Here is an 18,719-nt window from a genome sequence, read left to right as displayed (position 1 = left end):
GAGGGTATACAACCACAATACTCGGTTACGCAGCTTTGCTCCTGGGGACAGAGTGTTAGTGTTGGTTCCCACTGTGGAAAATAAACTTTTGGCTAAGTGGCAAGGCCCCTTTGAAATCTTAGAAAGAGTGGGACAGGTCAATTACAAAGTTTACCAACCGGGGAAAAGAAAGCCGGAACAGATGTACCATATAAATCTGTTAAAGCCCTGGAAAGATAGAACGGTACTGTCGGCCGACCGAGCCCCTCCAGTAAATCTAAGGCCCTATAGGTTACCAGTAGCACATAGTGAATGGTCAAGTCCCATTGGGTTGATTCCAAAGCCCGACGGGAGTGTGCGTTTCTGTAATGACTTCCGAAAGTTGAACAGTGTTTCAAAATTCGATGCCTACCCGATGCCACAGTGGAGAAGGAGGCGTTGGCCATAAAGTGGGCGTTAGAGGCTCTCAGGTACTACTTGGTTGGAAGAAAGTACAAATTGATCACTGATTGTGCCCCTTTGAAGTGGATGTCTGAAAATAAGGACAGTAATGCGAGAATTACGAGATGGTTTTTGGCGTTACAAACTTTTACATTTTCAGTGGAACACAGGCCAGGAAGCCAGCTGGCCAATGCAGATGCGTTGTCACGCGTTCATTGTTTGGGGGCTTCAGTTGTTCCACCCCATAGGTCGAAACAAAGGGGGGGGATATGTGATAGGATCACTGGTAAAGTGGTCTGTGACAGGGACATTTATCCCAGATTCCTGTCCTATGTGTTTAAAAATCCCCAGGAGAAAGTCTGCACTGTAGTAGGCTTGAGTCTCGGCTTTTTGACAACCTGGGGGTTGTGGGTGAGAGGAGAGGGAGGGCTCCACCCACGGCCACTCCAGGTTTTGGTTCTCGCAGCCTGGTAACAGGCTTGTTAGGGTTTCCACCTGAGAGTGGCCAATATAAGCCTAGTGTGTTTAGGGCTGAGTGTCTCACCTGGGAGAGCAGACAGGGAGTTTGCTCAGAGACACTTGAAAACCTAACTGTGAGTGTTGTGCTGTGCCTTTGTTGCTGGTGAGGGCATTAGGCCCTGCCAGGTTCTGGTAGTGAGGGAACCACCTGTGAAGTTAGTGCCCCGACAGGGCTAGGATTTATGTTTATGTTTTATTGATGTTATTTCTGACATTGTACAATAAAGACTGGCGCCGACCAGCTTGTACTCGCATCCAGACTGGTGTGCTGCTTCCCTGCTGCTGTGTGTGTGTGTAAGGAAGGAGTCCCCTACCCAGGAGAGGGACCTCCTAATCTGACTGTGTCACAGTATGCATTATGAAAGAATTGGAAATATTTTACAATTGTGTGCAATCTTCTCAGCTAACTTAAGGTGATCTATTTCCTACGATAATCCTCCATAAAAGACTTTGAGTTTCTTTCTGCATTGTCTAGCAGTGTAATAAATCTTCCTTCAAGTTCTGCAGAACAGGAAGTCCAGTGTGCATATACAATACTTCCCATCCAAACATTTACAAATGTATATGTCAAGGATGCTGTTAAAACTTTGTAACCCTTTTAAACAGTGCTGACTACCTTAGGTAATACGGCCACACTATAGCTGTGAATCATCATGGTTTTGGTGGTAAAGTCTTTGAGGGGATCAGCAATAAAATAGCGTTTTATCAATTGTTGTTTTTTTCAAACTGCCAATTTTACGTGGTTTTGCCTTGGGATTTAACATAGCTATTTTAACAGAGTGTGTATTGCCGTAAAAAAAATCACTGCTTTAAATCCAGCGGCAAAAGCACCGGCTGATAATCTCATTGGTCTTGACTGTTAGGCTAATTTCTGCAACTGTTCCTGAGTTTTGAAAAAAACAACAACACACATAGTGGTCAATTTATTAAGCCCAGAAATGTGGCAAATTACAACTTTTTGAGTATCAAGGTGCAGTTGCAGCTATCAAAGATATTTGCAGCGCTCCAAATCTTTATATTTGCAAATGCAGACCCTATAGTCTATGGGGGTTGTGAAAATGTCCCATTTGCCAAGCTATGAAAAACTTGCCCCAATAGCTAACGGCAACTTTAGATGGTGTTTTACCCCTCTCCGATAATAACTGCTCATACATTCGCAGTTGCTCAGCCGGGTCTGAACCCAGATGTAAAATGACTGGGGATGCAATCACTTTTATTTTTAGTCTTCGCCAACAGAAGCTGTGTCCCGACAAGACTGTTTTGATATATTGCCCGGATAAAATATTTCTTATTCCTGCAGTATGCATTAATAAATTATAAAGGGGCAAACATGCATATGTTAAATCGTCTCCTTAGCCTTGGATTTTCCTAGCCATAAAAAGTTAAAGGGAAACCACCACTGGACGACAAAACAACTTTAATATGTACAAGTTAATGGAAGGTCTACAAATGTTTTTGTTAATGTTTACACATAATATATGATTGCAATAATTTTAAAATATATAAAGAAAACCAATGTGCATCACAATGAAATACATTTTCCTAAGCACTTCTGACATCTTATTCAGGGGAAGTTGGATGTCAAATCAGTACATTGAGCTTCAGTTCTCCATACTGTAAATACACAACTTGTGTTCGCTTGTTCATTTCATCATACAATGATAGATATGATTTGTTTTGTCTTTATCTTATTCTCTTTTAGCAGAAGGAAGACAAAACAGAAGACCACTTGAGTGTATTTATCGTCACCCTTTAAAACCAAAAATGCATCTCAATCAAAGTGACCAATGGATGCACTGATCTCTCCAAGCTTTATATACAATGAGTTATGCACATTCGGAATTCTTGGAACTCTGTGAAATGGACTAAAACATGACAAGACTGAATTCCAGTTCAAATATTTCTTTGCTGGATTTTTCCATTTTGGTTACCTAAGGAATCATCTTTTATTAGTTACTGTAACTTTCTACAATGTTGGTTTCCCTTTGATAGTGATTCCTTGCATCGGAGAGTTTACGCAATATTTTTGAGGTGGTGGAGAAAAAATATTTCAGTGGCCCGAAAACAGATAAATGACTTTTTTCCTTTTGGCTGTGTGATTTACAACTCATTTCATTTTGTTCTGAATCATTTTCCGGCGAACCAGAGTCAGTAGATCATTGTTTCTTCAACATATATTTCATTCTTTTGGTTTTCACAATGACTTTGGAGAAAGTCACTCAGGGAAAAACAACAGTCAGGCTACAGATAGGTCTATGCCGTGAGGCCTATCACCTTCACCCAAGTGAGACCAACTATAGCACTGTGAAGAGGCTGGCTGTGGACCTTGTAGAGAAGAAGGTAGGTCTTCTTTCATTCCTATGGATGTGAATAATATAGTTGGCATTCTGTATCACAATTTGACATAAATACCATTTATGAAGATAGGTTCTGAAAGACAGTACAGCTAAAAGAATAAAATTGTTATATCTTGACATCGAAAAGTGGACATTTTACTTTTGTTGTGATTCTTTCATCTGTTTTTGTGGGGGGCATAACCTTTGTCTTGCAGTTATCAAATTAAGAACATGCATTAGACCCATGAGAATTTTTATGGATTCCTAGTAGCTGATTACAAGAATCTTACATAAACCAGCCTTTTTGATTCCAACTATTTATTAATGTGCATATGTTGTTGAGTAATAGCATTCATCAGGGATGGCGTTAGCATTTGGTACATAAGGCCTGTGCCTAGTGACAGTGAAAGCTGTTAGCTTGCTCCTTCCTTGCACATTCATCTTCTCTTTAATTGAATAAAAGTGAACTTAAGGAATGATAAAACATGCAGTTCTCAGGTAGTTTATTTAGGAAATGTGATTCACTTGCAAGGGGTTAAATTGTGTGGGCTCTGCTATGAGACCAGAAAGCCTAGAGCAGGCCTGGACAACCTGGGCTCTCCAGCTGTTGTGAAGCTACAAGTCCCAGCATGCTTTACCAACTAATAAGTGGGAGGGTATGCTGGGACTTGTAGTTTCACAACAGCTGGAGAGCGACAGGTTGGCCAGGCCTGACCTAGTGAGTTGCCCAAGTAGAAGAGGGTGACAAGACAGGGCTTAAGACACCAAAAGATTGTCTCCTTGTTTCAATGATGAAAATCCAGTCCTGGCTTTCACAGATCTCCATGTCAACCCAATATAGAATACAGAGGTAATAGAGAATAGAAAGAGAATAGAGAGATGAGTTGTTACTTAAACATGTATTGTTGTTACAAGGAAGTACAGTATATTGGTAGTGAGAAAATATGGTAGGAATAAATGGTGTACCTATAGCTTCAATGTTATGCCCTTTGTATATGTTACATATTGTAGTGAAAAGTGTGAATGAGAAATATGGACCAAGTTCCTTACAAGAGATATATATGGGGGAGATATATCATGTGCAGTGTATAGAGTGGAGAAGTGGACAAGTAGAGAAGTTGCCCATAGCAACCAATTATCTTCCAGATAACATTTATCAAGTACATTGTATAAAATGAAAGGTAGAAGCCGAGTGGTTGCTTCGGGCAACCGCTCCCCTCTTTACACTGTTCGACTAATTTCCCTCACAGGGCTTTATTTTAAAAAAAATGAATAAAGCAGTAACATAAAGAGGTTGGCGGTTTTTGACAATCATATATTTTAATTTTTATCAAAAAACATATGCGAGGCATTCCATGCAGTAAAGGCCTGTCCTGCCGAGGCGTTTGTGTACATACCTTGCTTATACCAAAGACAGCATAGGTCCTTTCTTTCGGTTCTGCGTATGCGACAATTTACACATGTGCAGATAAGACCAGTGTTTCCAAAACTTGGTCTCCAGTGACACCTGACAGTGCATGTTTTTACAGATCTCCTCAGCATTACAATTGAAATAATTAGCACCACCTGTGGATCTTTTAAAATGTGCCAGCCAGTAATGAATGCACCTGTGCACCAACTAGGAAATCTGGAAAACATGCTATATTAGGAGTTTCTGAGGGCCTGATTCATTGCAATCACGCTATTGCGATCGCAGCTCCGTAATCACACGCAGGTATGCTGTAAAAATATGCTAATGATTGTTATCGCACTGCTGTCACACTGCCACCATAGAGACACCCACTGCCTCCCACTACCGCTATCTCATATAATTCCTTGCAAACCTCCATAAACATCGGTAACATTGAGTACCATCGGCCCCTCAGGCAGAATTACAGCAGCCCTGACATTACTTAGAAATTGCTAACTCGTTGCACGTAGTAAGCACTCATGCTGCGTATGCAATTGCACTGGCTAATTTATGCACGCACATTCAGCAGCGTTCAAATGGACAGACAAGCCTGCGTTTCTCTGACCACTCCCCCGTCTCCACGCCCAAACGCTCACTGCCTGTTAAATCACTCTGCGATGGCTCCCTGTGGTCTGTGTGATTGCAGTGTGAACGCAGTGGTGCCTTCACGCACGCGCACTGCTATGCATACGTATGCACAGTACACAACAATCGGCTGTCTGCATACACTTTAGCAATAGCGATCCTTAATGAATCAGGCCCTGAATTTGGTAAACACTGCTATAGACCCTCCCCTCTCAGACAAGGGGACTTGGATTGTGGAATGGTTCCCACATGTGGAACAAAAATAACTCAGGCTGGCAGGCCCTATTGGCACACCTAACAGTTTACTGTGATAGTTGGCCCTGTAGATGTCTGTCTGAAATATTACATACACTGCATTTAGTATGAGGCAAGCTACAGCTTGTTACATGCTAATTATACCCCTATATGGGCTGGCCAAACTCATTCTAAAATCAAGCATTTCAAACCCCCCCCTAGTCAGGGGCTGGCGGGCAACTTTTAGCCTGGGGGGCAAATGCATGCAGGCGGCCCTGGCAGAGGAGTAGCGTGTAGCCAGGGTGCCCGAAGAATGTGCGTGCTACGGTGCCCCCCCCTCAAGTGTTCCAGGAAGGAGACGGGTCCATATGGGATTAGTGTAAGGTAAAAATAAAGATATGGGGCAGCCCCCTGTCGTAGTGCCCATATGCAGTGCCCCCGTGTGCCACAGGAGAGAACACCCTTATGCAGGCCTCCAGTAGTGCGCCCAGTAGTGATCCCGCCCTATGCAGTGCCCCTTGTGTCCCCAGTAGTAAGCCCCTTATATAGTGCCCCTAATAGTGGTACCCCCTATGCAGTGCCCCTTATATAGTTCCCCCAGTAGCAGTCCACCCCCCATGCAGTGCCCCCAATAGTGGTAACCTTTATGCAATACCCCTTAAATAGTGGCCCCAGTTGTAGTCTCCCCCCTTTGCAGTACCCCCAGTATTACCTTTTATATAGAGCCCCCAGCAGTGGTCCCTCGATGCAGTGCCCCCAGTAATAGTCCCCTCCCCCTATGTAGTGCCCCTAGTAGTAGTCCCCTCCCCCCTATGCAGTGCCCCTAGTAGTAGTCCCCTCCCCCCTATGCAGTGCCCCTAGTAGTAGTCCCCTCCCCTTGTAGTGCCCCTAGTAGTAGTCCCCCCCCTTGTAGTGCCCCCAGTAGTAGCTCCCCCTTGTAGTGCCCCCAGTAGTAGTAGTCCCCCCCTTGTAGTGCCCCCAGTAGTAGTAGTCTCCCCCTTGTAGTGACCCCAGTAGTAGTCCCCTCCCCTTTGTAGTGCCCCCAGTAGTAGTAGTCCCCCTTTGTAGTGCCCCCAGTAGTAGTAGCCCCCCCTTTGTAGTGCCCCTAGTAGTAGTAGTCCCCCCTTTGTAGTGCCTCCAGTAGTAGTCTCCCCCCTTTGTAGTGCCCCAGTAGTAGTAGTCCCCCTCCTTGTAGTGCCCCCAGTAGTAGTCCCCCCCCTTGTAGCATCCCCAATAGTAGTAGTCCCCAGTAGTAGTAGTCCCCCACCCCCCTTGTAGTGCCCCCAGTAGTAGTAGTAGTCCCCTTGTAGTGCCCCCAGTATTAGTAGTCCCCAGTAGTAGTAGTCCCATCCCCCTTGTAGTGCCCCAGTAGTAGTAGTCCCCTCCCCCTTGTAGTGCCCCCAGTAGTAGTAGTCCCCACTTGTAGTGCCCCCAGTAGTAGTAGTCCCCTACTTGTAGTGCCCCCAGTAGTAGTAGTCCCCAGTAGTAGTAGTCCCCCATCCCCCTTGTAGTGCCCCCAGTAGTAGTGGTCCCCCCCTTTGTAGTGTCCCCAGTAGTGCCAGACCCCCCCCCCCAGTAGACACACGTAATATAAAAAACAAAAACAAAAAAAACACTTACCTGAATCCTTGCTCCCGCCGTCGCCATCCGCTCCTCCGTCTGTCCTTCCCGGGCCGGGCCGCCCTGCATTATGGGAGAGACGTCATATGACGTCATGACGCCTCTCCCATTGCCCACTGCGGGAGCCGGAAGATGGAGCGGCTCCTGCAGTGGGCGCAGCAGCAGCTAATGAGAGTCTGACAGGCTCTCATTGGCTGCTGATCAAACACACAGCTGCCGGAGCCGGCGGATGTGTGTTTGTCACTTGTGTAGCGCTGACCGAACTCCGTCCGGTCAGCGCTACACACGCGGTGCAGTCTATGTCACAGTGACACAGCACTGGCCTGCGGCCCGCATGACACTGCGGCCCGGGGGGCACATGGCACCCTGCCCCCCCCGGCCCAGCCCGCCACTGCCCCTAGTAATCTTGCATTTTCCCCAGCTTCCCTCTCACCCCAGCAAGTCACATGTTCTGGCTCTCATGTCACTCAAATCTCTATAATTTCAGGGAATGTAGATTCTACTTTTGCTGCAGTTAATGTAATTTCAGATCATATGGCTAGTAAGTCAGACAGCCAAGGTAGGACAGTTACCCCAATCAACACCCCCCTCCCCACCCCCAATGAATTCACTGAGCACACCTTTAGCCTTAACAACAGTCAGAGAGTCTTTACATAATAGCAAAATGCTCTGGTGCAATGGGCAGTTCTATACATCCTTTTCAATCTCCCCCTCTTCCCCAGGATCCACCATTGTACTGTAAATAATATTAGAAAGCAGTGCACTTCTGCACTGTCTTCTCACTGTGCATACTTGCTGGGCACTATGACCCAGAGTCTGCAAGGAGGTCTGACCTCCAACCTGATGTGCTATTGCACATGCGACTGCAGCCATCTTGTCTGTACTGTGGAGAGTGACTCTGTGGGAGAAGAATGTCTCCCATTTAGCTCTGAGACACCTGGTTAATACTTGCATATAAGTTGTTCCAGCATCACTGCACCGCTACTCGTTTGCAGCATACACTCACTGGCTGGTGAGCTGTATAGAACTCTTGATCCATTACCAGTGTGCATGTAACAGTGAGTATTGGTGTACTTATTATCTATCAATGAACAGACCCCACCGGTTAAGTAACTGGTGTTCAGAAGCTACACAACGGGATGGTCACAGGTATGTCGGTGACTAACGCAGAGAAGCCCGTATGTTATAGCTGTTTTGTGGGGAAACAAAGTTGCCAGCTATTTCCAAAATAAGCAAACAGAGCTACAAAACCACCTAAAATAGTACATTAAGATGTGTGTGGTCCTATGGAAGTAAAGTTTGTAAGTAGATATAGATATAGATTTTGTGATATTTATAGATGATTTCACAAGGATGACACATATGGCAAACATTACAGATGTAGAGACTTGTAGAAAATCAAACAGGTTACAGACTCATGATCCTCAGATCTGATAACAATGGAGAATATCTCAACAGAGAGGTGGAACAGTTCTTAAGAAAGTATGGAATAGAGCATCAATTGACCATTGCCTGTACTCCTGAGCAAAATGGTGTCAGTAAATGAGTAAACCGTACACTAGTGCAGAGAGCTAAATGCATGCTGTAGAATGCAGGCCTAGACAAGTAATTTTTTGTCGGAAGCCGTGTCCACAGCAGTTTATCTTAAGAACCGTTTTCCTACAGTTTCCTAAAGGACATAACACCTATTGAAGCGTGTCAAAGACAAAACCAAGTGTAAAGGTGGGTACAGACTGCACAAATATATCTGCAGATCCAGTGATCTGCAAATATATCTGCAGATGATGGTCGTTCATACACACAGAACGACCGTCATCTGCTTATGGCCTATGCAATATATCTGAACGATGTCGTTTACACAGAAATATCGCTGGTACACACTGGCCGACGGGCACCACATATATTGGCTGATCGATTGATTGGCCAATATATCTGTCGTGTGTACCCAGCTTAAGACATCTCAGAACTTTTGGAAGTATGACCTTTGTGCATATACCAAAAGAGAAAAGATGCAAGCTGGATCCAAAGTCAGTAAAGTGCATCATGCTTGGCTATTGCCATGAGAGCAACGGTTACAGATTGTGAAATCCAATTACCAGAGAGCTTGAGATGTTATCTTTATTGTTCTGACTGGACCTTTCTCATGGCATCACCACTTAATTCACATAGAATACTTTTATCACTTCTCTATTTGTTTGTATATTATTTATGTAATTTTAATTCTTTCTCATTTCATTAACACTTATTGATCTATCCTTACACATCTTTTCTTTACACTTCACTATCACCTTTTTCCCTTTTTCGTGTGATGGCCTGGGGATGGCCCTTGGCTGGATTTTATTTGGGGTGCCTTGCTTCTCGGACGTGAACCCCTTAATGTTAGGGACGCCAGTATAGAGGAGCCTTGACGATTGGCCTGGCGCTTGTTCATATATTTGCAAATGTATGTAACTAATACCTCTAAATCTCTATTATCATGTAGGATTTAAGTATTGTTTTTGCTGCAGTGTGCTGGGGGGCAAATCTCTTTTTTTCTGTGTTCAGTGTAAACCCCGCCCTTTACAAGCACCTGTGTTATGCAATTAGCTGATTTGAGCAACTACCATATTTTTTTGATGTTATCTTTAAAGAAGACTCACTTGTCTATAAAAATAAACTTTATTCTTTCACAGGAACTAAATAAACTGAATCTAAATGTATTTTTCATGCTGAATTCGAATATACATAAATTTTTTCCATCGGGCAGGTTTTTTTTGTGACATCCAGTACGTTTAAAGTTGTACTAAATTAGTACTTACGTAAGTCTAAATGATAAATATTCACCTCATTCTGGCTGCCCGAAAAAAGTTGTATATGATGACTTTTGGGCATATTTTGCCTTTGGGATGTCTCTCTTCATGATCCAGCAATAGTCAGCCAGCATACTGGAACTCCATTTGCCTCGTAACCTCTTTTCCATCGTAGACATATGCTGATGGAAATGCTCGCCATGCTCATCATTGACAGCCCTAAGAATTTCTGGGAAGAAGTCTAGGTTGGAGTCCAAGAATTGAAGTTTTAAAGTCATTGTCACGGGTCGCTCTGGAGGACCACTGGGGTTCCGGGACTTACCTGTCCATGCGCTCTGGTGGTGTCCGTCTGGCGGGGGTGCAGGCTGCTGGCGGTTAGCGCGGTGTGCAGGCAGGTCCCTGAGAAGCAGTGCTGGGTCTCTGGCATGTTGGAGCTGCTGTGGCTGGGAGTCTGTGCAAACACTGCCAGGTGCTGGGCGTCGCCATCTTGGATTTGGTCACATGTCAGGAAGGAGCCAATCTAATCTGAATGATTTACATGGACTCTGACAACCAATCTAGCTCGAGGCTTGGGTACTTAAGGGCTTCCTGGGAGTTCTCAGGTTGCCAGTGTAATGTGTCTTACACAGCTACTCTGTGTGCTACTTCTCTGTGCTCCTTGTCTTGTTTACCTCCAGTGTCCCAGTTGCAGTGCTCAGTTGGTGAATTTGTTTGCTGCCAGCTCCAGTTCATAGTGCCGCTGCCAGTGCTCTACTCTTAGTTCCGGTAATCTGCCGCTACCTGTTCTACGTTACTGAGCCTCCTCCACCAGCCTTCCCAGTCAGCATCGGTACCTCAGCGTCTCCGGAGCCGCGCTCTGCATACCTGGTGGGGTTTAGTTCCATTTTTCCTGTGATCTCGGTCCTCCGCATCATCCAGCAAAGGTAGAAACATTCATGAAAAAGTACCTCCTGCGTCCAGCCTTGTTCAAATATCAGGGAACTGCTCACAAGGACTTACCTGCACCATACATGCCTACCCTCCCGGTTTTCGCGGGAGGCTCCCGATTTTTCGGGTAACCCCCCGCACCCCCGGAAGGGTAGGCATTTCTCCCGCATTCTGCCCACTTCCTAGTGAAGTGGGCAGAATTAGGAGAATACCCGCGGCAATTGCGGGTCTCCGTGAAGGGGGCGGGGCTTAAGCTGTGATTCTGCATGAATCACAGCATTTGGCCCCGCCCCCTATGTAAATTGTGCCCAATCGCGGCAATTTTACAGCGAGGGGGCGGGGCTTAATGACGCGAATCATCAAGCCCCGCCCCCGTTGGCCCCCTGCTGCTTCTCTTACCCGGGCTTCTCCCGGGAAGAGAATATTAAAGGTAGGCAACCCTGACCTGCACCCAGTCCACTGCCCACTTCAGATTTGACAGACATGTTGCATCCCATAGCTTTGTATGAACTCACTAAATCACTCAGTATATCACGATAGTTTTCTGCTTTATGATTTCCAAGAAAAGAAGAACAGATATTTTTGAATCACAACCAGGCTGCTTTTTCCAGTGGATTTAACAGTTGCTGAAAATTTTCATCATCCATTACCGATCTTATTTGTGGCCCTATAAAAATTCCTTCTTTCAGTTTTGCATCACTTACTTTTGGAAATGTAGGTTTCAAATGCATAAATCCAACAGAGTTTTTATCAATTGCTTTTATAAATTGTTTCATCAGTTTAATATGCAGTGGTGGTAAATACACTTTTTCAGTATCAACTAAAGGGGTATTTAACACATTTTTCTGCCCAGGAATAAGAGATTCACGTTTAGGCCAATGTTTTCTAATATAGTGGAACTTCCTATTCCTGTTATCCCATTCACACAGACACCCACAGAATTTAGTGGACCCAAGTTGCAAACCAATGCCCGTATTCAATTTGAGGAGAAATGTCGGGCCGATGACGTCATTTTCGCCTATTTGAAATATCCCCGTATTCAATTACATTGACTTTTCGCCGGTGCGAAAAGTCAATATAAAAAAACGGGGATACTTTTTCGCCAGCCTTTAGCAGGCAAAAAAGAAAATGCAGAATTGGGGTTTAGGGGGTGCAGGCTTCAAAAAAATAGCCTGCACCCTTGGGAATGCCCCCTTAAAACGAAATGTGCAAAAAAAAAAAGTTAAAAAAAAAAAAAATCGGGACACCCCAAAAGAATTAGTGTAAATTTTGGGGAGAAAAAAAAAATAGGGGAACAGTGTTTAAAAATAGCGAAATAGGTTCAGGGGTATTCTGTAAGTATGCAGCTATTTTCTAGAATAGGCTATTAGCGGCAGGTGCATTTTTGCAAGTTTTTGAGTAGAGATTGTTGTTATGGGCCATGCTATGAGTGAATTAACTTTTACTAATGTATCTTCCAAGAAGGCCAAGTTGAAGTCAAGTTATGTGTTGAAGCCTTTTAATGTGTTTAACTTAATTTAATTTACAGGTCAATACAGAAAGCTGAAATTAAATATTCGTGTAACATGCAGAAACTTGTAGCGAAGGGAGGTGTGTGTGTGTGTGTGTGGGGGGGGTGATAGAAAGTAGTGTGCTCCTGTACTGTCTCATCATTGTGCATACATGCTGGAGTTAGGGCCAACCTCCAACCTGGGGCGGGATGCAGCAAAGGTAGAAATGCGGTCAAACATCCAAAATGCGGGTTTGACCACATTTCTCATATGCACTGCTTAGTTGCAGTGGGTAACACCATCTTCCTGGTGTTACCCTATAGAAGCCCATAGGCTTCAATCTGATCCCTCCCAGCACCCCCTGCGGTGCGTGCATCCTGCGCATATGCAGAAGGACGCCAGAGGGGCTTCTGGGACATAGACCCGGAAGTCCCTCCATCGCAAAGGGCAGCTCTGACCGAGAGAGCGGTTCTTTGCAGTGTTCTTCATGCATACCGGCGTTGCTAATGCCGGAATGAATGAGAAGGGTGGCGTGATGCATCGCATCCCGTATGCGATGCATCATGCATGCTGCCCCTGATGTGCTACTGCACATGTGACTGCAGCCATCTTGACTGTACTGTAGAGAGTGACACTGTGGAAAAAGGATGTCTCCCTCTTAGCACTAAGACACCTGGTTAATACCCGCATATACTGCTGTTCCAGAATCCCTTTCCACTACCTGTTTGCAGGAGACACTCTCCGGCTGGTGGCCTGTATAGAACCCTTCTCTGCTCAAGCTTTGGTCCATTACGAGGTTGGATGTAATAGTGAATATGGCTGTACCTACTATCTATCAATAAACCAACGCCACTGGTTAATAACTGGGCTGTTTATTGTATGAGTCATCCGCTATCCGCTGGTGTATGCCTATATAACTCTGCAATATCAACACCAGCACACACATCATTCCCATCAACCAATCCAACTAGTCTCTAGGGGGGTATATTTCCTAAAGTGTGGGTTTAGAGAAGTGCATGTGTTGCCCATAGCAACCAATCAGAGTTTAGCTATTATCTTCTAGAAGGTGCTAGATAAATGATAAGTAATCTGATTGGTTGCTATGGGCAACACCTCCACTTCTATAAAGCCGCTCTTTAGTAAATATACCCCTAAAGCCGTGTACACACAGGCCGATATTGTGAACGATTGAACAATAACAATATCGTCCAGTGTGTATGCAAGATATCGTTAATGATATCTTTCATCGTCTGAACATGCAAGACATCCTGATGATATCATCAGGTTTTGCATGTTCAGTGATGCTGCCGGTGATGTCTCTGAATGATAACGTTCGCCGTCATTGGATGTTTTGGCTGCGATAAAGTATCGCGCTCGTCCCCGCGTATCCCCGCATTCAATTCCTAATCGGCGAAAACGGGACCCGGCGAAAAGGTAATCAGCGAAAAGTGCTGTCATATTTGGGGAAATCAGCCTCACCCCCCCAAAAAGATGCTCTGACATGGGGGTTCACTATGCGTTCCCCCGAATAGCCTTGCTAAAGGTATGTGGGGTCTTTAAACAGTCTCAATAGCTGCTGTTTTGCATTTTTAAGTTAGTGGTGAAGAATACCATTTAGCAACTTTTTTGGGGCAAAATAAGTTCCATCAAATTTGGGATACATGAAAAGGGGTGCAAGCATATTTTAAAGTGGCTAATGTGAACTTTGAAAAATCGTGAAAAATCCACCTGCAATCAAACAAACACCTGGCACATACTTGGGGACCCTCCACCCTGAGTCTATTTCGCTCATTTAGAAGTTTGTCCCCCTACTTTTATTTTTTCACCTCCAAAATGAAAGTACCTTTTTCCTGTGGTACTTTTTTAAATTTTGTTGACACAGAATACTTTTGGGGGACTGTCCAAGGGGTGCAGGGTAGTTTTTGGAAGTTTGTACCCCAAAACCCCAATTCTGCACTTTTTTTCGCAACCTATTCATAGGTGATACTTTATCGCTGGGTTCGAACCACTGACTTTCCGCACCGTTGAAAAGTCGGGAAAATTGAATACGGGGAAGTGAGAAATGCGATAATGACGTCATCGGCGATAAAGTATCACCAAGAACGGCTTTTCGCAGCCTAACTGAATATGGTCGTGTCCCTTATTCTTGTATGACACACAGCAGTGCCCCATTTACACAATGTCCACATTTGTGCCCTTTATACACAATGCCATGAGTAGTAGTGCCCCTTATACAATGTCCACAGCAGTAGTGCCCCAAATGCAATGCACACTGTAGTGGTGCCCCTTATGCAGTGCCCCCAGTAGTGGTAGTGGCCCTTATGTAGTGCCCCAAGCAGTGGTACCCTTTATGCCGTGCCCTTGGTAGTGGTAGTGCCGCATGTGCAGTGCCCCCAGAAGTGGTAGTGCCCCACATGACGTGCCCCCAGTAGTGGTAGTTCAGTGCCCCTTATACAGTGCCCACAGTGGTAATGCCTCTTATGTAGTGCCACCAGTAGTGGTAATACCCCTTATTCAGTGCCCCCAGAAGTGATGCCCATTATGCAGTGGTAATGCCTCTTATGTAGTGCCACCAGTAGTGGTAGTACCCCTTATTCAGTACCCCCAGTAGTGCTGCCCCTTATGTAGAGCCCACAGTGGTAATGCCCCTTATGCAGTGTCCCCAGTAGTGGTAGTGCCCCTTATGTAGTGCCCCCAAGAGTGGTGCCCCTTATGCAGTGCCCAGTATGCAATACCCCCAATAGTGGTGTCCCAGTATTAGTGCCCCCAGTAGTAATGCCCCCTGTACTAGTGCCCCTAATAGTAATGCCCACTAGTATTGGTATCCCTAATAGTAGTGCCTTCAATAGTAATTCCCCTAGTACTAGTGCCCCTAATAGAAATGCCCCCTAGTAGTAGTGCCCCTAATAGAAATGCACTCTATTAGTAGTGCCAATAATAGTAATGCCCCTGCCCCCCAGTAATGAAGCCGCTTACAAAAAAAAAAATACTACTACTGACCTTAAACCCCGCTCCCGCGTCTGCTTCCTCAGATCCGCCCGGCTACTCTTCTGTCTGAACTATGGGAGAGACATCATGACCCTAAGGGGTAATTTTACTAAAGTGAGAGTTTTTAGAAGTGAGGCCCTGATTCAGAGCCGGACGCTCTGACAGAGCGCTCGCTCTGAATCAGGGCCCTCCTTCTGAATTTTAGAGCGGCCTCCTGGCCGCTCGTATAGCTGTGGGTGACCACTCACAGCTATAGCGAGTGGCCAAAAAGATGGTCGCAATGGTCAAGACCATCGCGACCATCGGGCTTGCGACGAGACCCTTGTGGTAGGGTCTCGTTGCCACAAGCCCTGGAGTGCTTTTGGCTCTATCAGAGGCAAAAGCACTCCCACTGACATCACTTGTGATGTCAGTGGGGCCGGCCCCAGACGGTAGAACGCCTCCGTCTGGCCAGCCACGCCCCCGGCACGCCCACCAAAGGGGGCGTGCTGTCACTCACCATCGACAGCATGCCCCCTTTGTAGCGAGACCCGTAGCGACGGCTTGCCCGTCGCTATCCGGGTCTCACACATGTGCACGACGGAGCCGGGTCCGTCATGCGCATGCGCACTGGCCCAACATCGACCCGCTTGCGAGCGCTCACCGCTCGCGAGCAGGTCTGAATTAGGCCCTGAGTTTTAGAAGTGTTGTTGCCCATAGCAACCATTCAGATTCTGCTTAACATTTAACTAGCACCTTCTAGAAGATAATAGCTAGAATCTGATTGGTTGCTATGGGAAACATCTCTTTGTGACATTTATAACATGGTTTTTCGTTTGTGAATCAAGGCGGGTATCCACTACCCGATTAAACAGAGCGATTGAACGAAAACAACATCGTTATTGTTCAATCGCTTGTTAATCGGGCACAAATCGGGCAGTCTAATGTTGAAAACGACCGGCGATGCGCGCTCCCGCTGGTCGAATTATGACATCTATCATCACCCGAACATGCTGGTCAATCTGCCTATAACGACAGATTGCCCATGTTCGGGGATGAGGGAGGGTGCCTTCACTGAAGTGTAGGCCCAGCACAGACTGTGAAACGACTGCACGATTACAATGTCGTAATCGTTCAATCGTTTCACAGTCTGCTAGTGGATATGCACCTTCAATGTTTAATTAAGGTCTTATTTACTAACATTGCATTTAGGTTCAACATTTGAATTGAACCACAGCAACCAATTAACAGATAGCTTGCACTTGTTTCACGCAAGGAAGGCAAATGTTTGATTGGTTGCTGTGGTTCAGTGAAGTGTTTCAGCTGTATGTGGTGGTAATACATTGGAGGTAAATGCTCTTAGTTTTGCATGCTTTTTTTATATGTAAAACCACAAAGAACATCACTCAGGTTTCCGGTAGCTTAGTTTCAGTTCACAATATAAAAACAAAAGAGAATAGAAAACACAAAAGCATGATAACTTAATACAGTCCATACAGGGTAGCTCTTCTTATTCTAATTTTTACGTAACACCTCTTACCCCAACTAGAAGAACGATGGAGGTTCTATGCCAGGGTAATCTGCAGTTTTGGGGTTCATACAGACAGGCCAATTATCTGACATGATGACAGCATCCAATATTGTTCTCATACTGTCAGATTATGAAACATTTTTTAGATGCTTTCAGCCTGTCAGCATGACAGTTGCATTCAGAGCACCATTCATCGGATCTTTGAGACATGCTCTGCTTCGGCAATTCACTGCTCAATTATCATCCTGATCAACTAATTATCTGCCTAAAATCAACCTATGATTGTATTTTTACAATATGTAGATAATAAAATATTACTATGCACTATAAACAGTTATAAAAAAGACTGATCAGACTGAAGTCCCTGCATCTGTGCTTCCTGCTGCCGGAGCTTACAAGGACATTCCACACATTTATATCACAGGGGATCCGGTCTTTAGATCTACAATAAAAAGGTAGACAATGTTTAGGTAGACACCACAAGACAGGCAATAGGTCGACAGGGTCAGTAGGTCGTCACACTAAAGGTCGACGGTTACAAATGGTCGACAGGGTCAAAAGGTCAACACAAAAATGGTCGGCACAAAAATGGTTTTCTTTTATCCAGACCCAGATCACAGACATGAGTGACATTCTTGCCTGCCATGGATGCTACTGTAGTGCTATATGGCCTCACTTTTGTAAACTAAGTGATTGTATCTAATTTTATTGTTACAGATGATTCAACATTTTCTTATACACGTCATGTTTTTAGCTTCAGAATTTACCATACTGTTAAGGAGCCTATCCATTAAATGACTTTTTGAACAGTCCGTTGAAAACCAGGAGGTTTTGGTCTGAACGTTCAGAAAGTCGTCTAATGGATAGCTGGCAAGGACCAGCGATGTGCGTGCATGCTGGGTCCTTGTCGATCCCGACTATCTGTGGAACATGCTGGTCAACCTGACGACGATCATCAGGTTCCACATGTTCACAGATAGGTCTCCTGCACTGAATGATGTTCATAGCGGGCACCGCACCCGGCGACCTGAAGGACTGAACACTAGATGTTCAGTTTTCATGTCGCCTAATGGATAGGCCCTTTTACTATAGTTTCATAATGTATCCTAATGTTATGTCACAGTTTTTCTAACTGGGATAATTATTTGGCAGGATTGGGTCATCGAGGCCCTTTCCCCGCTATACATTGCCAAGAAAACAGGCATTGTATAGCAGAAGCGGGGCTACAATGATGTGATTCAGCGCGAACCACGTCCATTTCCCACCCGGACCGACCAGTTGTCCCAGTTGTGCTCTGTAAGTGGGCGGCCATGGTGAGGGGCTGGGTGGAGGAATGCGGGCAGCTGGAAGGGTGTGCAGGAAACCTGCCCACTTTTCTGGGTGGCCGGGAGCGCCACCCGATTTTCGTGAGCCTCCTGGCCATTCCAGTAGAGTAAGCTAGAATAGTGTTTGTGTGTCCGTATTAATTTCCCACCTCCCCTCACACTTGCCAGACACATAATACCATTGATTAAACAGTTGATGAGCTTGCATCTACAAATACTCTAGTATATGTCTGCTTTTTCATGCCAGCTATATTCTGCCAGAGCTAGCTATAACAACAATTTATTAGACAGAACAAAGAGAAAAAATGAGAAGTACACAGTTTATTTTAATTCCTTTTCATCATTTCTTGATTAATTTTTCTTCTAGCCCTCTTCTCTCAGTCCACTTTATTTATAAGACATGCGGTGGGGGGGGAAAGAGGTGTTTGGGGGGGTGAGCACAGTTATTCTGACCACAATCTTCTTATGTACTGTGAACTCACCATTCAGATGGAATTTTAGTGTTCACTCAATATGGACGCCATTA

At 45.0% G+C, this 18,719-nt stretch overlaps 1 protein-coding gene across 3 annotated transcripts in view; it reads left to right on the top strand.

The window, feature by feature from the left end:
- Positions 1-18,719, top strand: part of LOC148529651 (serine/threonine-protein kinase D3-like) — a 190,212-nt gene that overhangs the window by 20,201 nt on the left and 151,292 nt on the right. For 2 of the 3 annotated variants that reach the window (XM_088468305.1, XM_088468303.1), the window contains exon 2: positions 2,642-3,279. In XM_088468305.1, coding sequence (XP_088324431.1) covers positions 3,139-3,279 — 141 coding nt within the window. In that variant the 5' untranslated portion in view covers positions 2,642-3,138. The remainder of the gene's footprint in view (positions 1-2,641; positions 3,280-18,719) is intronic. The other variant, XM_088468304.1, reaches the window with a different exon arrangement.

This window comes from Taudactylus pleione, unplaced genomic scaffold, assembly GCF_031769625.1.
Source record: "Taudactylus pleione unplaced genomic scaffold, aTauple2 ptg000085l, whole genome shotgun sequence".
In the NCBI taxonomy this organism is placed as follows: Eukaryota; Metazoa; Chordata; class Amphibia; order Anura; family Myobatrachidae; genus Taudactylus; species Taudactylus pleione.
This window is presented reverse-complemented; position numbering and strand designations above follow the sequence as displayed.